This window comes from Geospiza fortis, unplaced genomic scaffold (assembly GCF_000277835.1).
Source record: "Geospiza fortis unplaced genomic scaffold, GeoFor_1.0 scaffold452, whole genome shotgun sequence".
NCBI classification, from domain to species: domain Eukaryota; kingdom Metazoa; phylum Chordata; class Aves; order Passeriformes; family Thraupidae; genus Geospiza; species Geospiza fortis.
This window is the reverse complement of record NW_005054369.1, coordinates 2,579,650-2,605,046: the sequence shown is the minus strand read 5'-3', so window position 1 is coordinate 2,605,046 and position 25,397 is coordinate 2,579,650. Positions and strand designations below refer to the sequence as shown.

The 25,397-nt window shown below is 44.0% G+C and overlaps 1 protein-coding gene across 1 annotated transcript in view; it reads right to left on the bottom strand.

Moving 5' to 3' along the window:
* The window catches only part of DOCK1 (dedicator of cytokinesis 1), a 254,970-nt gene that overhangs the window by 66,286 nt on the left and 163,287 nt on the right, over window positions 1–25,397 (bottom strand). Inside the window, exons 30-33 of the mRNA XM_014308424.2 lie at window positions 10,969–11,047; window positions 10,403–10,503; window positions 7,513–7,571; window positions 1,226–1,374 (exon numbers count right to left, since the gene is read on the bottom strand). Coding sequence (XP_014163899.1) covers window positions 1,226–1,374; window positions 7,513–7,571; window positions 10,403–10,503; window positions 10,969–11,047 — 388 coding nt within the window. The remainder of the gene's footprint in view (window positions 1–1,225; window positions 1,375–7,512; window positions 7,572–10,402; window positions 10,504–10,968; window positions 11,048–25,397) is intronic.

Sequence of the window (25,397 nt, the reverse complement as noted above, 5' to 3'; positions counted from 1 at the left end):
TTCCACACAAAGCTGGTTTCCTTCTGTCAGGAAAATTGAGGGCCATAAATTTAGCTATAAAGTCCCCCTCGGATTTTTCATGATCTATATAATTGTACAAATAAAAAATGACAAGCAACAAAAGAGAGCATCTGACAGGAAGCTGTTTAAATGGCATCCCAGTGAGCATTTCAATCTTTACAGTAGCACTGGAGTCAAACATGAGAAAAAATGATTATGCAGTAATTGGATGAAGCCAAAACACAGTTCACAACCTCTCCACACACCATCCAGCACAAAACAAATCAAAGCAATAAAGCTGATGCCATTTTCCTTGCTTAAGTCTCACCATGCAGATTTTCATTTACTCTGCCTACAGATTTATTAAGAGCTGCTTCTCAATAGCAGTTCACAAGGAAAGTATGGAAAAGGATAAGGATTTTCATCCAAGAAAGAAAACTGCCAATAGAAAGGGGAAAAAGCGAACAACACATGTCAAGCTTTATTGCAAAATTCACAAGGTCACATCCTGAACTGACAGAATCTCACAGTGGGAAGGAGCTCCACTGGCTTAGTCCAAACCATGCCTGGCCTAACTAGTCTTAAACTCAATCCATAAGCAAAGTTTCCAGGGAAGCAATGTCAGATGAATGATATCAGGAAACTTTCTCTCACTCCACCTGTCTTTCAAAAGTTGAAGCTATCAGGAAAAGATGGTGTGTGTGTATTCAAGGGCTCCCCTCAGCAGGTTCAAATCAAATAGAATAAAAATGCTCCATTATTACTTGAGATTTTGCAGTGCCTGTAGAGCAAGAAGCAGCACTGACAATGCTGGATTGCTTTTTTCCTCTTCAAAATCCATAAAATGGTAAGGAAAATCAGAATTATAAGAGAGAAGAGATGATAAATCCTTACAGGTTACACTTTTGCCACATTATCAGGCTTTCTTTATGTCCAATTTATCTCAGGAACAAATTCCTTGTGTGAGTCACAGTGACAATTTAAGACATCTGTCTTTGCTCCTGTGCCATAACTGAAGGTTTCATTTACTACATGCAAATTTCTCCTTCAATAACCACTTCAAACCAACAGATAAAAACTGCACAGCCCCTCAGGAGTTGTAGGAAATAAGCAAATCCATAATTATATTATTCCTTAGAAAAATGAGAAATAACAAAACTCCTTATGTTTTGTCAAAGAACAGCCAAATCCTCCTCACTTGAAATGTCTGCAGCTCTGTGCTTACCCTCTGGAAGCTCCTGGTGGAGTGGAATTCACACTGCATCATGTCAAAGAAGATGGGGATGGTGGCTTTCCGCAGCTCCGTTTCTGGGATCAGGGTCATTTCCAGGATAGGCCCCACCATTTCTGGGATGAACTTGATTTTATGCTGACCTTTAGGAGAAAAGATGCATTTCAGAGTGAACAAGCCCTGGCTTTGTAAAAGCTATATTAATATACTTATGGAGCATAACAAACCATGTTTTAACATTTGGCTCTACTGAAACACTTTTTTATTATTCTTATTTATTTGATGATGATGATCACCACCATTACATTTATTATTAATAAATTATTATTATTATTATCATCATCATCATCATCATCATTAATTATTAACCACAGGAGAGGAGGTATTGTCTAAATCCAGATCAAGAGGAGTAGTTGAATCAGTCGTCAAGCTGGGACTCGCCGCATTTCCCACTACATATTTTCACACCCAAATTTCCAGGTTTTATTTTAAAACACAATGTGTGGCTGGCAGGGAGGGAGGCTAAAAGGCACATCACTTGTATTAACTTATTTAGACTCCTGTGTGAACAAAATGTTCTCGGTGTCAGTCTATCAAAGTGTCACCACGAGTGCAGCCTAACAGAGCCTCGAGACATGAAAGCACAGCTCAGCCAGCCCACAATATGTCTCCTTTCCTCGGAGCTGAGCTGCCTGCAAAACGTGATTGCAGATTTAGCTTCCCAAGAGGAAGCTGCTCCTCCCCCCATCCTGACTCTGCTCCACACAGGGAAGGGAAATTAAAGCCTAGCAGGAGCGTGGCACCTGATAAATACTGGAAAAAAGAGCAGGTTACTGTTTACATTATTGGCTAAATGGATGCAGAGCGTGTGTGCTGCAAATTATCTGGTGAGTAAGTCCATGGAAAAATCATCAGGATGGCTGCAGTTGGGAGTGACATTGAAGTTCATCCAATTCCACCCCTGCCATGCATGGACACCTTCCACTACCGCAGGTGGCTCCAGCCTGGCCTTGGACACTCCAGGGGCAGCCAGAGCTGCTCTGGGCACCCTGTGCTGGTGTCCCATCACCTCACTGTACCATGGTGCTGCCCTGAGAGCTCCAGGCAGAAGTTTAGGAAACACAAACACATTTCTCCAGCAGCAACAGGCTGGGATCCACTGGGAGCTCAGGACACAACTGGAGATGTTCCTCACAAACTCCCTCTTAGGGATGTTTACACCCAGGTTCAAACACTGTTTCTATGCCCAGTATCATGCTTCAGACCAGGTTCTTTGGAGTCCAGTCCTCAGTTCCCTCCAGCTCTCAAACTCCTGCTTCCTACTGCAGTTACCATTGGTACAGGACACAAACAGATTTCAACTCATTTTTATTCCACTGCACTATACCACTGTGACAGTAACCAGTGAAGTCTTTAATTGGTAGTTTCACTTTGACCAGAACTAACATAAATCTCTACAAATGTAATCAAGATAAATCCTTTACCACCAAAACACGATCCTTTTTTTAGCAGATATAATTGAAGTCCCTTGATTTGGCAAACTCCTGAATCCTATTAGCATTAGCAATCAGATCAGGGCAAATTAATACTCAAGGAAAATGGTGACTTTGGGTGCTGCTGCAGTGCTGGGGGCTGCTCAGGAATATCAAGGCCTAAAGCTTCCCTCAGTCTCCTACAAGGATGATTACACTGGATCTCTCAGGTGACAGATTTCTTATGTTATGCCTGAGGAGTGTCAGAGTCAAGACTGCAGAAAACAAATAACGGTGACAAAAGTTGTTCATCACTGCGAGTTCTCCCCGTGCCACAGAGGGTTTTCCATTGCCTCAAGCACAGGAATTCCCTTTGAACTCGAGATGTGAACAATCCACACAAGATTAGAATCTTTGATGAGATGATGATCTGTTTGCAGCTCTGGGAGAAGCCCCTGGGGCGGGATGTCTGTCCCACATGCATCAGTGGTGACACACATGGGTTTGCTGTGACAGAGTGATCCTGGGAGATGTTGGGCCACTAAAGGAGCAAAGCAGGAAGGGAAATAATCCTCCCCTGGCCCCCCAGGGCATCCATGCCCCTGTCTGGTAAACAATCCAGCAAGGAATTCACCTTTTTCCTCCCCGCCGGAATGTGGGAACTCCCACACAGACACTCCAAATGTGACAAGTCTGGGAGAAAATTGAGGAGTCTCTTCTGAAAACCAACTTGTGCGGCTGCTTTAGGAACCACATGCAAAAAAAGCCCCCTTTGAACCTGCAAAACCTTCCCCTGGCAGCACCTTGTGCCTGGCCATGGGACGCGCTCACACAGCAGGAAGGGACCTCACCACAAGCCAAACCCAAGGTGCTCTCCTTGCTGGATAACGTGTGATTCTCGTTCCCCAGATTCTTCCCAATTCAGCCTGGGCCACAAAAGCCTGTGAGTAATTTGCCAGCAGCCTCCCCTGTGCCCTGGGCAGGCTGGGAACACGCCTGACTAATCCAGAGAGGGTTATGTGCAATGACTTCTATTTATGTAACACCCGAAGTTCAGGGCTATTTTTAACCCTGGCCTTCCCTCCAACCACAGCGAGGGCCCTGTCAAGACACCTTTGGTGACGTCAAGCCCTGGCAGGGATGGTGGCACTCACAGGAGGACACCAGCAACCATTCCCCTTCACCTTGAGGAGCTCCTCTCCTCCATCTCCCCCCAGCTGGCTCAGACGTCACCAACACCTCCGAGCTGCCTCTCCCTGGCCACCTTTCCCACCAGGATGTCACCTGAAATGTCACTGCAACTCCTCTGCCACGCAACTGTGGGTGCCACCAACCACTGCACCCTATTCTGCACAGGTTCTGTTTGCTGAATTGCATCACAAAACCCTCTCCAGTGTGTGGTTTTTGAGTTCCTGCATCTCCAAGATAGGCCACAGCCTGTCTGTTGCTTTTTTGATGCTTCAGCAAAGTTTAAGAAGCCTCACTTTCAACAAAACACTGACTCAAAGTAACACATTTTAAAGTTCAGGTTGTGGTACGGAAGGAAAAAAGCCTCTAAAGTGCTGTTCTGCACTATAAATGTTCTTTTATTTTTTTTTCTGCTCATAAAAATAGGAAGGTGTGATTATTGAGGCCTCCCCTGCATCAGAAACAGGCAGCCAAGTGAAAACTTTAAGAATTCTTATTTTACTATTGAATTTCAGAAAAAAAAAATTATACTTTTAAATGTGCATTATAGCTGGAGGACTGCCTTGCTCCCAGCTGGGGAATTTTAACTCAGCAGGCATCATGTGTTAATCATGGTATTTAGAAACAAAACCTGATGAGACAAAACATTCATTTTTGAGGCTTTTCTATACCCTTTAATCCATAAATCAGAAGTCAGGATGGTTTGGTTTCACCACATCTCAATGGCACAGGCATAAAAAACTTGTGCTCAAGAATTCCAGAATACCAGCCCTTCACTTCTGATTTAGCTTCTGAACATACACATGAATAATTTGATTAATGCAGTGCAGCTTCCAAGATAAAAGTGTCAGGCACCCCCCAATCGATTCCCATGCAGTGAGAAGTTGGAATTCCCTCTTAATTGATGCTGTGACACAGATGAGATTGGTGAGGGGCCAGAAGTGAAACATAATCCATGAGTTTAACATGGACTCTGTGTGTGACAAAGATGAGGAAAATCAAGGTGCTGCTCAGGAGAAGCACAAAGGCTGCCTTAGACTGAGATCCTGCCTCACATTTACCTTTCTTTCCCAGCTCTTCTTGGGAAGAGCAGCAATTTCCTCACTCCCTCCACATGTGGGATTTTGGCATTAATGATCCCACTAATGGATCTTGGAGAATCACAAATATTAGAGCTTGAGGAGGTCACAAAGGGATCTCACCTGGATAATGTCCATTTATAAAAAATCCATTAAAAAGAAAAGACTTTCATGACAGCACAGAAAGAAATATTGAAGAAAACACTACCCCTTGAGCCAATCGATTCCCAAAACTGCAGGGGAAATTATTATCCTTGTTAATGGTGAGAAACTGAACCCTGGAGCAACTAAATAACCTGTAAAGAGCAGCCAGTGACAGCAGCAGTAGTGAAAGGCACAAGGCACTCCACAAAGCCCAGCCTGGATAAAACAACCTCAGCCAACACCAGCTGGATGGAAGTCTGCGTCAAACTTTCTACTTTCAGTCCACTAAATTCTGGGAAAAGTTTAAAAATCCATAAGAATCCAAAGAGGCCAGAAATATTAGTGAGGAGAAAAGGTGGCTCAGTAAGCTGGGCAGGGGCTCACCTGGAGCAAAGGAGGCTCAGGGGCCCTTGTGGCTCTGCACAGCTCCTGCCAGGAGGGCACAGCCGGCGGGGGGGTCGGGCTCTGCTCCAGGGAACAGGGACAGGAGCAGAGGGAACGGCCTCAGGCTGGGCCAGGGCAGCCTCAGGGGGGGTATTGGGGAAAATTCCTCCATGGAAAGGTTTATCCAGGCCTGGCACAGCTGCCCAGGGCAGTGCTGGAGTCCCCAGCCTTAAAGGGATTCAAAATCCATGTGGATGTGGTGGCACCTGGGGACATGGGGCAGTGGTGGCCTTGGCAGGGCTGGGCTCGACCTTTTCACAGAATCCCAGAATGACCAGGTTGGAAGAGACCTTCAAGATCATCGAGTCCAGCCCAGCCCCAACCCCTCAGCTCAACCCTGGCACCCAGTGCCACATCCAGGCTTTGTTAAACACACCCAGGGATGGGGACTGCACCACCTCCCCGGGCAGCCATTCCAGAACTTTATCACCCTTTCTGTGAAAAACTTTTCCCTGCTATCCAACCTGTATTTCCCTTGAGGCTGTGCGCTCTGGCTGTGTCAGTGCTGCTGGAGAAAGAGCCCAGCCCCAGCTGAGCACAGGCACCTTTCAGGAGCTGTGCAGAGTGATGGGGGCAGCCCTGAGTCTCCTTTTCTCCAGGCTGAGCACCCCCAGCTCCCTCAGGGGCTCCTCTCAGGGTTTGTGTTCCCAGCCCCTCTGGATGTGCTCAGTGTCCCAAGGTCCTTCCCAACCTGATGGACCAGAGCTGGGCACAGCACTCCAGGTGTGACCTCAGACCTTACCAATTACCAACCCTTCCAACCTCACCAATTCCATGGCTCCAGGACTGTGGGGCTGGAGGAGGGATGGATTTGGCTAATTGCTCACCAGAGGCTGCCAGCAGCCCACGCTGGCTGATGCAGCAGCAGGCACGACACTGATTTTATTACCTGCCTGTCAAGTCACATCTCAGCCGTGCACTAAGCTCTAATCTGTTCTCCAGACACTTAATTCACCGAAGATGCTTCTAATAAAAGTGAACTCAGCTGCTCTCTGAAGCCTTTTCTCATCATTCCAGCAGATAGGATGCAAATTCTGCGATATCAAATACTTATGAACCCTTGGCACTCTCTTCTCTTAGAAATGCTGAGGTTTTTCAACTCCCAGCAACAACAGCTCAGCCAGAGATAGAAGTGAAGTGGCAAACGCTTTATTTCTGATCATTTAAGGAAGTTTTGATAAAACTCAGAAGACCTGAAGTGTCTGTGCTGTTAAGCTCAGGAAGATGAAATCTGGCAGACGAGTACACTGAGGTCACAGTAAATACTGAGCTTCTCATGAAATTCAATCCCTGTACAGGCAAATTATACCCAGGGAGCAGCCCAGGCTGGAGAGAGGCAAAGCTGCCTCACTTACCCACGAGCCCCAGGGAGCTCCAACTTTCCAAGCTTTCCTGAGTCACTGAGGCTGCCAGACAAGGCTGAAAAGCAGAGTTTATGCAGAATTCCAGGCTGAGGTACTGAGAGCCCTTGGACATATCCATTGTGCTACAGTTCCAGGTACTGCATCCTCAAGTGAGTAAATATAAATATGTGTGTATATGGATATTTTTAAGGGGAAAAAAACCCCATTGAATAGGTATCACCATAACAATGGCTTTGTGTTCAGAAGAGGCTGAAACCCACAAAAAACACAGACAAATATTAACAAGAGTGATGTGCCTACCCAGATGGTGAATTACAAGTGCAGAGGTGGCTTGATTTCTTAAATCATCTGATTTTTAAAAGCTTTCTGCAAGCATTCTTTTGTTTCAAGAGAAAGCAAATTCATTTTAGAGAGTCATGGGATGGTTTGGGCTGGAAGGGACAACAAAGACATCTCATTCCATGGGCAGGGACACCTTCCATAGAGCAGGCTGCTCCAAGTCCCATCCAACCTAGCACTGAATTTTTCCAGGAATATCCCTCTAAATGGTTTTCTGGGAACACTGAAGGGAACATGCTTAGGGCACTTACCCAGGTTGTACCACATGTCCCTGATCTCAAACCCAATCTGCCTCCTCATGTCCCCGTACCTTGAAAAGGAAAACAAAAACAGCATTAAAACAAAAGAAATCTAAGACCCACAAGCAGATAAATCTCATTTCCAAATCAGATTCACAGCCTTCAAAAAGGGAAAAAACTCCAGAACAGGTTCTCAAATGGACCCACACTACTGAGATTACCTGGCTACCCCCACCAGCTCAGCAATGCTTCTGCCAACATCAAAATTTGGGGAAAAAAGGTTTCCAGCCTCAGCAATTCCAACATTCCATGGTCCCAGGAAGAGATGGGAGCCCACCCACCCTGAAGTTGGTGCACCAACACCTCCCATGTCCCAGCAGGGTCATTTTCCAGCCCCCTCCCTCTGCTCAGGAAAGCTTTAATGAGTGGAAATCATCCCAAAGCCTTCATTAGCGATGGGATCAGAACCCTAACGAGCTCCAAGGACGCATTTGCTACATGGAATATGTGCAAGTTAAAGATCATTACTTAAATCACAAGATGAGCCAAACTGGAATATCTGGCAACTTGTAGGATTTCTGGGGGATAATAGTGAGACACCCAGTCATTAATATGGATTAAAGGGAATCTTCTGCATCATTAAGAATCCGCTATTATCTAATGCTTAAATGCAATGTTTAGCCAAACCTACAAATTACAATAATTAAATTTTAATTATTAAATATTTGATGTTTTAATTGAAATATGTACTTTAAAAGATGGGTGAGTGTGATATTGAATTAACTGATTAATTACATCCCTTTTGATACAGAAGTGCCTTCACACAGCAATGAAAGTGCCTCCAGACCATGCATTTATTGAATCTCAAATTTATTGTCTTGATTCCTGTCTCCAAAACCTGATTAAACTGAAAATAACAATTTGCAAATTCATTATGAACAAAGATTTACAATTTTGCAAACTTTATTAAGCAACCACTTCAAACGACTTAATTTATTTACTTATATTAGCAGTGAGAAATGCCTGTTGATTCCTTGAATTTCTTCAGTGAGATAAACTGCTCTGTTTATTATAAAAAGCACTCCAAGAAGATTTGTGCCTGCAGTTCTAATTCTGATAAAGAGGAATTATCAGTCCACAAATGTATTTGACAGCAATTTCCAGCCCAATTCCAGCTCAGCTTTTGGCTCTTTGTTAGGTCAGGAGTCTGAGCTGGACTAAAATGCTCTTGTAGGTTCTCATTAACACTGGGCAGAGAGAGCAAAGGGATTCTAAATTCAATTAAATAAAATTTACCTGAAAAACCATCTCAATTTCCTAAATAAAATATACCTGCCTTTACAACACCAGCTCAATTTCCTTAAATAAAATACACCTGGCTCTGCAACATCAGCTCAATTTCCTTAAAAAACCTTTCTCTATAATGTTATTTATGGTATTTATAGCGCAAGCCCCAAACTCTGAGCTCTGCTTGACACCACTTTTCCACTGAACTTGTAAATATTCCTGTTTCATCAAGGAAGCCCCACGAGTCCCAGGCAGAGCAGATCCTAAAGCGCTTTAAAATTCTCTTTCAAGGCTCAGGTAGAGCAGAGCTTCCAAAGGAAACACCTCAAAACTCAGGAAGGAGCGGTGGAGTTTGCAGGGAAAACTTGGCTTCCATAAAAAGGGATGGGATGTGGAGCCCTTCCTGAATTTTCTGGTCAAAACCCAAAAGTCACACGAGCAAAAAGCCTTTAAAACCAAAACACTGCAGCAGTGCTGAACTGTCCCCAGTCCCCCTGGGAATTCCCTTATCATAAGAGACAGAAAGGCCTGGATTGGGAAGGTGAAGGGATACAAAATGCATTTTCTCTCTCTAGACAGACACATTTTATTTAATGTACACACCAGAAGCCTGAGCTGTGCTTGTTCAGGGAATCACAGCTTAGAATTTCCCCATTTTTGTGACCTCACCAACCGTGGGAACACCTGGCTTTTCCAGCTGCTCTTCCCAAATAGAAAAAGAATCCACACACTCTGTCTGAAATCACAACACTGGCTCTTTTCAGAGCTTGGTGTTTAGTTAAGTAATAATAAAGTCATTACTGTGGAACATCAATAAAAGGCAGGAGAAATATCAACAGGACAAGGGGAAAACGGCCTCAAGTTGTGCCAGGGGAGGTTAAATGGAGAGTTGGGGAAAATTCCTCACTCAGAGGGTGGGCAGGCATTGGAATTGGTTGGTCAGGTGGAGTTTCCCACCCCTGGAGGGATTTAACAGCTGCAAGGATGTGGCACTGGGGGACCTGGGGCAGTGGTGGCCTTGGACTCCATGATCTTAGAGGCTTTTCCACCCCTAATCACTCTGTTTAAACAGAAACTCCATGTCCCACTCTCATTTCCAGGCTTTTTCCCCTTTTGACAGCTTTCCTTTGCTGTGGGACTCTGACTGGCAGTGGGGTGGCTGGGGGCAGGGAATGATCCCCCAGAAGGAGGAAATGGCTGCACCCACCCCAACCCATCCTTCAGGGACAGCCCAGGCTGGAGCACCAAAATCCCCTCTCAACCAAGTCAGGGATGAACAATAAAGAGCAGAAAATGCTCTTAAAATGAGATTAGAAGAAGCACAAAGCTGAAGTGCTTTCAAAATGCAGTTTTATAACATGTGAACATGAGAATCTTGACTTTCTGAGCATCCTGCAGCAGCAAACACTGAATTCATCCCTAATGAATGGTGAAACTCAGATCTCCATGCCAGGGCAGAAACACACACAACACTCGATTCATGTTTTTCAACCCAACCTTTCATTATCCCCTGATTGCATCTCAATTTGAATAGATTTAGCAAAGAAATTAAACTGAAATTATGGCAATAGACCTCGAGTTCTTGGCCATGATTTAGATGACGAGCAGGACTTACTTGTTAAGGATTTTTGCTCTTTTAGCACTTGAAAAATTCTCCAGTTGTAAAGATTCTTGTGTGAGAAAAGCAACAGCCAGGTGGAAATAGTTGTTCCAGAGCTGAAAGCCCCCAAAATGACAAGAAGAAATTCCATTAATTCTCTGAAGTGTTTCTCTACACACCTACAAAACAACTTAAAAGTCTCTAAATTATGCACATAAATATTTAAAGGAGAAAAGAACAGACACCACAGAGATGGTGTTTCTTGATAAATTCTTAATACAGCTCCTCGTTGCCTTTATGTTTCCAACAAATATTTCCCAGCTACAAACCCCAATTCTTTGTGTTTTGATGATTCAGGCAGAATCCCAAGCCAAAGCCTGCTGTGATTCTGTGATTCTGTGACAAGACCCACAAATCAGGAACGGATCACAACACCTGCTGAGCCTGGAATGATTTAACTGGGATAACTGAGGTTCACAGGCATGAATAAACCATGAATAAACCCACCAAAACTACACAGGACAGACATTTATTACATTAATATCATTTATTCCATTCAAACTTAAAGAGTTTTTTCTTACCTGTAACTCAAAGTTGGTTTGATCAAGGAATTTTTTGTTTAGCATATCTGCATACTGATTAATTGCTCGCAGGAAGACTCTGAAAGATCAAGAGAAAATTACATAATTACACACTTCTGGGGTACCTTTGTATATTTGGCATCCCAATTAGACACAAAATCTGAGTCTGTCTGGAAAGTGAAATTTGAGGCTGATACTTGAAAAGCAGTGTGATCTCACCACTGGTAAGTGTACAGAATTCTATGCAGATGTTCTCCAAATTAATCAAGTAAATTAGCATATGCAGAAACAGAGGGAGTGTTTGGGATAAAATCACTTGTCTTTAAAATATCTTTTCATAATCAAGAGATCATTAAAAATTCAGTTTATTAGCACTATATAGACAGAAATTTTTAAAGTTACAGTGTTGTGTCTAAGCCAGACGTGCAACTGGTTGTACTTTAAGGTCAAGAAAAACACGTTTTTAAACACGAGGCAAAAAAAACCCTGCACTTACAGGTCAAGAAAAACACGTTTTTAAACACATGAGGCAAAAAAAACCCCTGCACTTATGGCACAACAGAAATGCTGCTGAAGGACAGTCTTTAGAACATTGTTCACTGCTCTGTTTCCAAAATGCTAATTCAGTACCCACTGTAGCTTATCGAGTTTCTAAAACACCTCTTAAATTGCAAAAGGAGTTGGCCTGACAGGCTTGAAAGAGAAAACCAAATGGCACAGGAGAAGTAGGGCACTACATATTCATGGTGCTGAAAAATAAACTGATTATTCCTTGGTAGCCTGATCTCCATTTTCAAAACAAACATGAGATTCCTCCTGCAAACTCCAAACTTATGCTGTGCAGCTGCCAGCTAATGCCCAGACAAACGAGCTGCTCCTCGGAGCAGGCTGGGGAGAGATTTGTGTCACCTCAGAGTCCCCAAAAATGATGAAAACCCCTCCTGACATGTTCTGGGTTTGCTTTTTCCCCACCCCCAAAACCCATATTGAAAAAGAAAGTTCACTACTGCAAATAAAAATATTATTTTCCTTCATGCTGGCCAATTAAAAACAAAAAAAAAGGCAGAATTATTTAAAATTAACCAGCTAGAAAGGGTTCGTACTGAATTTCAGATACTTAGCAATTTCTCCTGAAAAAAAACCCTAATATTTAGCTGAAAGTTTGGTATCCAAGAGAAAAGAAGCCTCCAGATAATCTAACATGATGGAAACAGACATAATTTATAAATATTTATATATTTATATATGGGCAATATGTTGCCAGGCGATTATTTATGAACATATTGATGTATTTATATAAATATATCAATATGTACACACAATCATAAATATTTCAATATCTACATAAATATTTCAGGATGCTAGGAGAGTTTATTTATTTATATATTGAAATAAATTAATAAAGGGAAAAATTTGATGCTACTGGGATGTATCTGTATTGTAAGTTCAGATCATCCCCATGGCAGAATTATAGAGGAGAAAGAAAGCATCTAAATGGGAAAACTAAAATTAAATTTAGAAAGAAAAACAGAAAAATAATTCAAATATGAAAGTATTTTTAAGATATAAGCAAATATACATAAAAAAATATATATACAGGTGTGTTTCATAATATTATTATTTATAACTAAGAAGACAGAGACATCTCTGCACTCACACCCAGCACAACCAAGGAAGAATTTCAGCCCTTCAGTGTCTTTGTCAGTGTTTTGGGCAAGCACTTCATTAAGAGATTTTATAAATGAACTGAATCCAGCACACAAATGAACACCATGCACTGCTCCAAAATATATGGATTGGAGATCTGTGATTCAATTACTGAGCTGTAGCACAAACTAAGATTGAAATCGAGCTTATCTGTGTGATCACACAATCACCAGCTTTATCCCCTCCTTAGCCCTGCTTTGCCTTGTGCTTTTGAAAGCTGATAACACCAGGAGATCTGCAAATCTTCCCCCAAAATTAACAATTTAACGTGGTGCAGGGGCCATCCCAGGCTGCTTCCTCATGGACATAAAACTGGTTCCAACTCAGGCAGGATTGTGCCTCCAGCTTAATGATGCTGCTTTAGGACATCACTGGAATGTATTCAATCTGCTCCATCTAATTAAGCTTTGGCACAATCTCATTACTTCATATACCATTATTTTTCTTTAAATTGTAACTCTCATTTTTCCCTTATATTAATTCCAGGGAATACCAACAAAGAATAAATAATACAAATTCTGCTGTGTTTGCCACTGGAAAAGGAGCAGAGCACAGGACATATGTTCAACTGGAGCTGGAATTAAACAACCCCTGGGCATCAGGGGTGTTCAGGAAGCCAGGAAATTCCTCCAATTTTCCATAAAGGAACATCTCAAAGACGAGATGGAGAGACTTAATGTTGATTTCTGAATTACTGAAATTCCAACTTATCTTTGATCAATCCTTCTGTGACTGGATAAAACATTTCCTACATAGGTCAGTGGAGAAATCCCAGTGAGAGTCAACAGAACATCATCATCATCACCAACAATATCATCATCATCATCATCATCATCATCATTATTTTTTCTACTACTACTACTCCTACTCCCACTACTACAACTATTATTACAGTCTATCTTCATTTGCAAATCAACTGTCATGCAAACCTCACAGCACTTTGCAGGATGTTTTAGCACCTCCAGTGCCAAGAGCAAACAGCAAAATTAAGATGTTTTTTATCTAATGAAGTTAATTTTTAAAATATATTTATTAAAATATTGACAAGAAGAAGTAGCAAGTTGCAAGATCACTACTCTGAAGAGAGAATTTCCACAGTAAAAAATCATGCTGGATGAATTCTTGGCTGGAACCTGGGCAACGCTTTGTTATCACCTGGGAAGTTGCTGCAACTCATGAATATAAAAACGGTTCAGGTTTATGCCCAAATAAAAAATGAAAGAGGAAGCTGAAATACTTTATCATTCCAGGTGTTAGTTAAATCCTCCTCCTCCAAAGCAGGTCCTGACAATTGTCAGTAACTTCACTGTCAAAAGTTGTAGAAAACGGAAAATGAAACAAGAAGTGGCTCTTCACAATAAGTGGAATTAACCCCAAAGCAACTGTTCTGTACTGAAGAAGAAAGGAACTGGCTGCTGGAACACTCTCAAGGATAAAAGGTGGACTTGGACATCACTGGGCCAAGGGATAAATAATCCAAACTCTCAGCTGGAGAGCATCCCTTGCAGTGCCAGCCCTTATCTCGCTGTAATTAATAACCAAGATTGGCTCCCAGCGTGCATAAAAAGAAGTGCTCTTCTTGAAATTCAGTTTCAGTGAACAAAAGAATTTATTATCCATGTCAGGAAGAGCCACAGAAGTTAAACTTTGAAAAAGGGAGAAGTTCAGAGCCTGGAACCCAACACAATGGACTGTGCTGGCATGTAAGACAACAAAACCTAATCCGAATGTATTGGGAAAGATTTGTGAGACAAAAGACTTTATCAACCCAATTAAAAGCAGGAAATTAACATTTTCTATGATGTGATTGGAATAGAAGGAATATGATTACAGAAGGAAGTCACTTCAGGATATGTGCAAGAAAGAAGGACATAAAAATCCACCGAAGAACAAAATCAACAGCCTGGACAGAGGAGGTTTTTGTGTGAGCTCTGGGGAAGGGGGTTTGGGGATGGCTCCAAGGGCATCCAGAGACTTCTGTCATAGTTTGATCCTCTGAGGCAGGGACTGTCCTCTTATTCTGTGTTTAGAGACCTTCCACAGAGCAGAATCAGAATCAGTTTGGTTGGAAGGGACCTTAAATCCCACCCATTCCCACCCCAGCCATGGGCAGGGACACCTTCCACTGTCCCAGGGGGCTCCAGCCTGGCCTTGGGCAGTGCCAGGGATCCAGGGGCAGCCACAGCTGCTCTGGGAATTCCATCCCAGCTGCTCTGGGCACCCTGTGCCAGGGCCTGCCCACTCTGCCAGGGAACAATTCCTTCCCAATATCCCACCTAAATTCACCCACTTTCAGCTTAAAGCCATGTTCCCTTTTTCCTCCCTTGTCCAAAGTCTCTCTCCAGCGCTCTTGAAGCCCCTGAGAGAGGCTTTAAGGTGTCCCAAAACCTTTCCTCTGTCACCAGGACTTTCTGGCAGTTGATCCCTGTTTATGCATTTCCTGCCCAGACCTGGATCAGCTCTCCATGATCCAGCAGAACAGTGAATTGCTCACCACCTTCTGAACGTGACATAAAACTATGGCTGGGAGCTCAGGTGAGAGAAGGCAGGGAAAAGGAGATGGAGAAACCATGGTAAAGGTCAGTTAGGAAATACAGGCCATAAAAGGCAGAAATTCTCCAAAAATTCAAACCAAAAATCCAGGTGACCAAATCTCAGTGACCTGCTTGGGTCCATTCACCTTGCCCTGCCTCAGGCAGTTCTCATTTCTCCAGTAATTTCTGCCCTTTCTGGCTCTCACTCCAGAGTTCATCCATCCAGGAGTGTGCTGCTGGTTCATGAACTGACTCCAATTTCAACCCCTGGCTCCTGGGAATGTTTCCTGTTATTGATTATTACTCACTTCCACTGGGCCTAGAGGTGCTTAATTGGTTTGTGGATGCAGAGATTGCTTCACCAAACAGAGCAAGAATTAATGGTTGGATTCTGCAGTTTTCCAAAAGGTCCTTTTTTCCCTCCAAACAACCTCACTGCCTCCAGGAGGTGGGAACATACATCAAACCCTGACTTCCAGTGGCACTTGTAAATGAAGGAGGGACAGAGGGATTTGATTTATAAATGGAACAGGAGTCACTGTGCCAAACAACTCATTTTTTTAGCCCTTTCTCAGGTTCAGTTGCTTTTTATTCTGCCCTTCTCCCTCCTAATTAGTCAAGCGCCCTGATTTGTTCATGTTTAAAAGCATTTTGTGCCCTGTTTTCTCTCACTCAGTTCTGACATTGTTGGAAAGTATTTGCAGGAGCTCCAGGAGCTGAGGAAAGTTGGGTGCAGGATGTAACACCCATCCAACTGCCTCTGCAGAAACACTGCTCTGGAGGAATAATCCAAAGAGAAATATTTAAAAAGTGGCAATAATTTTACCATTATGCCATTTGGCACATTATTTAGTTAGCTCCAGTACCCAAGGATTTGGATTTACACTGTGAGTGTTCATGCAAAAGATTTCTGACAGGAAAATTTCTGACAGAAAAAGAAACAATACAAACTAGGAATGTCCTCCCCACTATTCTTCCTTAAGCAAACATCAAAAAAAAAGAAGGAAAAAGAATGAGAAAATGACTTCCTTAATGGCAGAATGATTATCTAAACAAGAATACACAGAAAAAGCTTAAAATAATTTTGGTTGAGGTGATAATTTGATAGAAGAGAGGGAATTTGCAGTGAGGTTCTAAAAGGCACTATTATGATGTCATTTCAGTTAATTTAGATGGAAAGATAATGAATGCTTTATTGCAGCTGATCAGCCTTCCTGCACATCACCATGCTCCCCAGGCCTGAGCTCTGCTTCTCTGGGAGACAAATTCTGTGTGCTAATGGGAGCCAGAGTCCTCTTCTCTTGTCAGGCTGGGTGGGAAACAGCAGCCCCAGACATGGAAACCCCAGAGGGAACCCAAACCCCAGCAAAGGCTTAGGAAGGCACCAACAGCGCAGCAAAGCCTTCTCTGAACACCCCTCACCTCAAACCCCCTCCATGCCTCTTGCAAAGCACTGCTTTAAACAGCCTTTTTCTTACTTATGAATTAAAAAAAGAAATTTTCCCTGGTATTCAACCTAAATCTCTGCTGGCCCAGCCTGAGGCCGTTCCCTCTGCTCCTGTCCCTGTTCCCTGGAGCAGAGCCCGATCCCCCCGGCTGTGCCCTCCTGGCAGGAGCTGTGCAGAGCCACAAGGGCCCCTGAGCCTCCTTTGCTCCAGGTGAGCCCCTGCCCAGCTCCTCAGGGATTCTCCAGCCCCTTCCCAGCTCCTCAGGAATTCTCCAGCCCCTTCCCAGCTCCATTCCCTTCCCTGGACACCCTCCAGCCCCTCCATGTTTGTCTGGTTGAGAAAGGTCCAGAACTGCTCCTACAATTTGAGGTGCCTCACCATAGGAGACTCAAAGTCATTTCAATGGCTCAGCCTGGAGGTAACCCTTGCATCTCCCCCAGTTTTCTCCTTTCCCAAATCTCTTTTCTTTCCCTCTTCACCTGCCTTTGCACCTCCAGGCCTACCAGCTGCCCACCACAAATGAATTAATTTCATGTAACACTTCTCTATATTTACACATCCCTGCCCATTCCACTTCTTTCTCTTCAAGAACATTTAAAAAGTGTTTAAAAGATTCCTTGCAACATCCTTTAATTCAGCAGGATAAAAAGCAGTCAAAACTAAAAAAAAAAAAAAAAAAAAAAAAGAATAAAACCTAAATCCTTGATCATTTGCTGCCTTTTGAATTACAATTCCTGGGCTGAGGATGATAATAGCAGAGAGTAATCCCAAAGAAGACTTGCTACTAAACACCCACATTAGCATAATCTCCTCATAATGCCTGCTCCACAGCAGCACAGGTGCTCCATGTCACTTTATTAACCTATTTTCTAACAAATATTTCAGCCCCAGCTTTAGCACATTATCTCTAATCACTGATAGCTCTCCCCTCATTTGTATTCCGGGCTGGTGCCCTCTGAAACAAAGGGGACAGATGAATGAAAAATAACTGAGTTACAAAAGCTGAAGGACAAACTTGTGGGCTGACTACCAACAACAGGAGGCACAAGGGGTTCTGTGTCCAAGGTGCCTCTGGAGCAGGCTCAGGGCTGTGTCCAGGTGGGATCTGCTTGGATAACCATGGATCTGACTGACCTCACTCTCCTCCTGCCATATCTTTGTGTCTGAGGTCTCAGCTGTGGGTTTTGGATGACTTTGAGTGCAGGAAAGAAGATGTTTTAGCCTTCTGTCCTCTTTCCCAAAGCAACTTTGCCTCCTGGAGTTTTATCTCCATGGATAGAACTGTCCATACTCAATTTTAGCACCTGGAGAATTTTATGGCAGAGCAATAAAAGCTTGGAAATTACGTTTTCTAATGGAAATGCTAGCAGACAATTTAATTTAGGAGGTTTTAGCCAAGGCTACAATGCTGGCAAAGTAGCATCTCTTTCAAGTGGACAGTGTTACTATTCCTCTACTCCAAAGTTATTATTCTAAAGGAGGCAGACTTGCTGAATTCCAAGAGGCTTTCTATTGTGGCAGCTGGCAAAAACTCCCAGCAGAGCTTGTAATTTCAAACAAATGTAATTTGTTGGAGTGCTGCTGGAAGGGATCTGTGCCATCAGGTGAGTTATTAAACAAGCATTTCATTGTAGTGCAATGCTCAGTAAAATGCAGAAAGCCTTTGCTAGGAACAGAAATCATCACCTTCCCCTTGCAAAGATCAGAGAATTCCAGAAGGGTTTGGGTGCTAAGGGACTTTAAAGATCACCCAGTGCCACCCTGCCATGGCAGGGACACCTCCCACTGTCCCAGGTGCTCCAGCCTGGCCTTGGGCACTGCCAGAGATGGAGCAGCCACAGCCTCTCTGGGCCAGGGCCTCACCACCCAGCTTTTCACCTCAGTTCTTGGTTTGACTTGATTTCACAAAGGAATCCAACCACTTCTTGCAGAGGTAAAAATCAATATAGAAGAGGTTTTTTTTGGTTTTTTTTTTTTCCCTGTTGCACTGCTTTTCACACATTCAGTCCAGAAGGAGACATAATTAAAGAGAAGTAATTCACAGAAAGGTTGGGAAAGGACATCACAGGCAAATTTTCCTGTAAAACATGGAACTTCCAAACATGGAATTTGGCAAAATGTTTTCAGACACTTGACAGTACCTCAGGGTTTGCAGCAGGGGAACCTCCCTTGCTCTGTGCTGACAGCACTGGCCTCTGCTCCTTCCCCACTTCCATGGATACTGCAGGTGACTAAGGCCACTTTAGCTACTTATGGATAAATCAATAAAATTGATCTGCTACATTTCAAATTATTTGGCATTCTCATCCATCTTGCCATCAACTGGGAAGACAATTGCACCTGGCTAAACAAATGTCCTGATGTTGCCTGGAAAACAATCTCCCTTTTTTCCTGCAGGTACTTAATTTATCAAATTCCACCAGAGAATAGCAATGAGGAAAAAGAAAGCAATCTGCAAAGGTTGGGTTATCACCTCTTCAGTGCTGGGGTCACCAATCAGGGTTGTTCAGAAATTCCATTTGCTGAAGTTTCCCCCAAAATGTGAAGTTCATTCTGATGGCAGAAAGTTTCCATGGGAGCTGAATTATCCCAGTGCCTTACCATGACTTTTATTTCCTAACCCAAGCAATCACAAGCACAGAGGCACTGCCCAGAAGAGCTGAACCTTCACAAAACTGGAGTCCATCTCCCCAGCAAGCAGAGACTCCCTGGGAAGAGGTTAAAATGTGATTTCTTGACAGAGATGAGTGGGATAAACCACAGTAGCTGCTCTGCTGGGCTGTGCCACGGCTGCTGACAGCTTTGTGAAGGGAACACTAATGCTGGCAAAGTAAAACACCATCCTGCTGGAGCTTTAGGTAAGCCTGTGCTTGATCCAAAGGGTGGCTCTCAGATATTAAAGTGACACAGAAGGTTTTAGGGAGGCACTGGGGTGTGTGAAGGAGGGAGCCACGTGAGACGGGAGCTGTGCTCGCCTCCTGTGCCCGTCCTGCCTGCCTCACCCAGCTGCCAACTCTGCACAAGATCCCTGCTCTGCTGCTCTTCCAGAGCTCCCTCAGCCTGATCAACCCCTGCACAAGATCCCTGCTCTGCTGCTCTTCCAGGGCTCCCTCAGCCTGATCAACCCCTGCACAAGATCCCTGCTTTGCACACTTTTGGAAATTCTCTTATTGCTGTGTCCATAGTAAAGCAAACTTTTCCATGGCTCTGCCTTGGGAAGGGGAGGATTCACCCAAGGGCAGGTTATTGCACTGTCTCAAACTCGCCTGTCAGAAGTCCCAAGTTTAGCCCTGTGGTGTTCCAAAGCACTGTTTGTGTTTCAATAGCCACAGAATTTCCTGTAGTTCAACAATTGTTTGGCCACGCAGCATAATTCAGTATCTTAAAGAGCTTTCTTGGGATTAACAGAGAGAGTGAAATTAAACTATTGAACAAAAGAAATCTTCCCAGAGCTCCCTCAGCACCCTGCCTGACCAACCCCTGCACAAGATCCCTGCTTTGCACACTTTTGGAAGTTCTCTTATCACTGTGCCCACATTGAAGCAAACTTTTCCGTGGCTCTGCCTTGGGAAGGGGAGGATTCACCCAAGGGCAGGTTATTGCACTGTCTCAAACTCACCTGTCAGAAATGCAGGCTTAGCCCTGTGGTGTTCCAAAGCACTGTTTGTGTTTCAATAGCCACAGAATTTCCTGTAGTTCAACAATTGTTTGGCCACGCAGCATAATTTAGTATCTTAAAGAGCTTTCTTGGGATTAACAGAGGGAGTGAAAATAAAGTATTGCATAAAAGAAATCTTCCCAGAGTTCCCTCAGCACCCTGCCTGAGCAACCCCTGCACAAGATCCCTGCTCTGCTGCTCTTCCAGAGTTCCCTCAGTACCCTGCCTGATACCTTTGGAGTGGAATAAATGCTTCACTGGGATGCTCCAACAGCTGCCAGACACAGGAGCCCCCAGCACAGGAGCCCAGCCCCTCGGTGGGTCTGAGCAGGATTTCTGGCTCTGTGGGAAGGGCTAAATCACCCTGCATACCCCACAAACAGTCCCAGCACAAAAATCAGCCTGACAGGGCACACAATGACATTTATAATGTGGGTTTTTCTGTTCTGCAGGGCAGCAGAGGGACACTGCCAACCCCACAAACAGATCACTGCAGCCTTTCAGCAGGCACCACACCAAGGTGTGGGGGCTGCACTGCAGCCTCTGTACGGCTCCAGGCAGGATTCAGTGCTGCCTTGGACATGCCAATCCTGCCCAGAATTTTCCAGCTGGGGATTAGTTTCTGCCTGGTGAAATCAAAGCCCAAGAGGCAAACACAGTCAGGGTCACAAAAACACAGCCAAGTGTGTCAATGGGACAAAGGCTGGGATCCAAAGTGGTTTGTATCAAACAAGCAACGAAACAGAATTTGGGATGCAAATGCTTCACTACCCCTGGATCCCTGGATGTGTCCAAGGCCAGGTTGGAGAGAGCTTGGAGCAGCCTGGGACAGTGGAAGTGTCCCTGCCATGGCAGGGAGGGATCTGGATGGGCTTTAAAGTCCCTCCCAAGCCAAACCACTCAGGGATTCTCTGAAATCAGGTTCTCTGCGATTCCTTTTATGCAATACTTTAATTTCACTCTCTCTGTTAATCCCAAGAAAGCTCTTTAAGATACTAAATTATGCTGCGTGGCCAAACAATTGTTGAACTACAGGAAATTCTGTGGCTATTGAAACACAAACAGTGCTTTGGAGCACCACAGGGCTAAACTTGGGATTTCTGACAGGTGAGTTGGAGACAGTGCAATAACCTGCCCTTGGGTGAATCTTCCCCTTCCCAAGGCAGAGCCATGGAAAAGTTTGCTTTACTATGGACATAACAATAAGAGAATCTCCAAAACTGTGCAAGGATTATTTCCTTGGAATTTGGGATCTGGACACTAGCACACTGGAGCACCAGCAATCCCACAGTGCACACGGGGGGATGCAGTGCCAGGGAAGTTAATTCCCAGACGGCAAATATTCCTGATTCTCACAAGGACCAGACAACCAGGCAGTCCCTTCACAACCACCAATGCCCCATCACTGGTTCTGCCGCACTGGGACAAAGTAGATTCGGGTACAAAGCCCAAACAGCATTTCTGCACCATTTCTGCTCCTTTTATCTTCTTCCCTGGCCTGAATTACACAGTTTGGCTCTCTCTAGATAGAAGATTTATAATGCCAATGGCACTGAAAGCCAGCAGCTTCTCTGGGAGTAGACTGCAATTATCTGATGGGCTCATAGAAGCAAAAAAACCTAAGTGGGGAAAAATTTAGATTGGTCCTGATAGGAGATTTTCTCACCCACAAAACACAACCAAAGCAAATGCTCAGGTTGATTTTTTTTCACCCAATGCTTGTGTATGGAGTAACACCTAAAGCCATCCTCATTTTATAGGATTGTATTAGAGAGTCCCAGAATGGTTTGGGTTGGAACCATAAAGATCCTCCAATTCCATGGGCAGGGACATGTTCCATAGCCCAGGTTGCTCCAAACTCACCATTCCAGGACTAAAGCAATTCACAATTCCTTCATCCCTGCCTTGAGTGATGTTTGAGCATCCATGTGGGATGGGCAGCACTGTCTGGTCACTAAAAACTCAGGATATCAGCAAAGCAAGGTCTAAGAAAGCTGGGAACAAGCAGAGTGGGATGCAGGGCCTAACACTGAGATGCAGAAGGATGTTGGCATCCAGTGACCCATGAAGGGCAAGGAAAAATCTGCTTTTCCAATGGATATTGATGCTTGTGCAGAGCAGATTTGCCAGAGTTTTCAGCTCCATCTGCAGCAGAAATTATGGAAAGCCTGGCAGCAGCCAGGAGTGATCTAGGCCAGCAATGATCGATAGGATCAAAGGTTTATACAAGGTAAAAAGCTCCATTTCCTGGATTTTTTCCAGAGAAATTAAAAGCAGAATGGCACACACAGGTTGTCCAGATTTTAAGTAATTTCATCTTTAACATCAGCAATATCCAAACATTGATCCATGAAAATGGATCCCAAAGGACACTGAAAGTGGCAGCACAAAACCTGGGATATGATTTGTAGTGTTACAATCCAAAGCTTTAGTGTTACAGGAGCCACACAAAAAGCTTTTGCTTTGGATCACACCCAGAGGCCAAAGAGGTTTGAGAGTCACTGCTGAAGAACTAGGGACTGAGAAATTCAGGAATTATTTTCAGTTAAAAACAGTGCTTTCAAAGAAAACATGCAATAAGAGTTTCATAAATTATTGCAGAAGATTTTAAACTTTTACTTTTCTTCCTAAAAGTGTCATCTGAGATAATTTTTTTTCCCTGCATGTTTTAAGACCTTCTTCCTTTTCCTCTCACTTTTTAAGAAATAATTGCCTCTCCCCCTTGACGTTTAGGTTGAGTCATTTAACTTTTACTGGGGAAAAGAGTAAAAGGTTTGTGTTTTTAAAAAAAATCTATATCTACCTTAATATTAATTTTGCTGTATTAAAATTGGGAAATTCTCACTTTATTAGTATTAAATTAGATGCTTCTTCTACCCCACACACAGCATTTAATGGTGCAAATGGGCCTCAAAAATTGTGATTTAGTCCAAGACATAAGAGAGAATTAAATGATGACACCACTCCAATGCTGTTCCTGTAATAGGGAATGTGTTCATTTAGGTCACATTCACTAGTAATTTGTAATTCATACAAAATATATCATATTTTTATATATCATATATTTATTCTCAATGCCTCATCAAATGTTTAAGAGTCAAATGTCACTAAAAAGGGAGAAACAGAAACTTGTGCAGAGCCCTCCTGTGATTGAACTCTTCATGCGTTGACATTTTCATCAGAAATTCCCTAATTTCCTTCAGGAAAGTTCCCAACTGGGGCCACAAACCCTGCCCAGAGCCTCTCACCTCTCATGGAATGAGCAAACAGAACTAATCTGCCTTTCATCAACAATTCAGGCTACAAGCCCTCATTAAAAATACTCCCATTAAAACCACAACGTTACAGCCCAGCTACAAATAACTGTGATTTTCTCTGTGCCACCCTAGGATAATTCACTTGTAGAGAAACACAAAGGAAGAATTAAAACCAGCTCGTGGTCCAAATTAACCCTCCATGTATTATTTCTGCAAGACACCACCTTAATTGCAATTATGCATTCAGGGACCAACATGACACTTTGTTCTTAATTTGTACACAGTAAAACAAATGGGGTTTTAAATGAATGAAAAAAGTAAATATTAGTCTGTGACAAATCATAATTACAGGGTGGTCACAGCTGTTTAAATTGACTCCTGCTAGGGAATTTCAGGTTGTGACAAACACAGAATTTTTCCGAAGCTGCTTTGGACAGCACAGGAAGTTTGGAGGGTCACTTGGTTTCTTCCAGAATTCCTTTAAAACACATTTACAGAGGTTTGGAAATCACACCGGTATTTTAGCACCTTGTTTTGCCCAAATTAATGACAACAGCACTCAGCCAATGGGATGTGGCACTTGGGGACACAGGGCAGTGGTGGCCTTGGCAGTGCTGGGAATGGTTGGACTCAGTGGTCTTGGAGGGCTTTTCTGATCTGTGCAATTCCATTGATAATCTCTGATTTACTCCACCTGCTCCAGCCCTGCATGGAGCCAGGGAAACGCAGCAAAAATAACAGAAAACCATGGAATGATTTGGGTTGGGAAAACCCCCAAGAACATCGAGTCCACCCATCCCCCAGCACTGCCAAGGCCACCACTGCCCGTGTCCCCAAGTGCCACCTCCTCACGTTTACTGAGCATTTCTAGGGATGGGGACTCCAGCACTGCCCTGGGCAGCTGTGCCAGGCCTGGACAAACCTTTCCATGGAGGAATTTTCCGAAATATTTCACCCTGAGCCTGCCCTGGCCCAGCCTGAGGCCGTTCCCTCTGCTCCTGTCCCTGTTCCCTGGAGCAGAGCCCGACCACCCCCCGGCTGTGCCCTCCTGGCAGGAGCTGTGCAGAGCCACAAGGGCCCCTGAGCCTCCTTTGCTCCAGGTGAGCCCCTTCCCGGCTCCTCAGGATTCTCCAGCCCCTTCCCAGCTCCTCAGGGATTCTCCATTCCCTTCCCAGCTCCTCAGGGATTCTCCAGCCCCTGCCCAGCTCCTCAGGGATTCTCCATTCCCTTCCCAGCTCCTCAGGGATTCTCCAGCCCCTTCCCAGCTCCCTCAGGAATTCTCCAGCTCCTTCCCAGCTCATTCCCTGCCCTGGACACGCTCCAGCCCCTCTTGCAGTGGGTGGGGGATGCTCCAGCAGGGAGGGCAGAGGTCTGGCAGAGCTGGAACTCAATGGGTGTTGAACGTCTTTGAGACAGAAAGACGTTTTGTGCTGACCCCACTTGGTACATCAGAAGGTGCCACTGAGCAGCCAGTGACCTCCCATGTTAAAAGCTCTGCCTTTATGTCATGCAAGGGCAATTTTTGATTTCCCTACTCAATAAAGGCAAGGTGCCCCGAGGTGAAACCTGTAAATAACAAATCCGAGCACAATTGGTGTTAATCCTCGAGCAGGAAAATGCTGCTATGATGATGTACAAACAAAACACAGGGTGTGAGTGTTTTATCTTCTGCTTGGTTTTAGAGAATAAATACAACTTGGTTCATTCAGCTGGAACTGCAAAGGTAATTTCACTGGTGCCTCTGACAGCAACTGAAACTTCATTTTCTCCTTTAAGAAGTCTCAGCACCCACAAGAGTGGGATCGATCAGGGTGAGAAGCAAAGC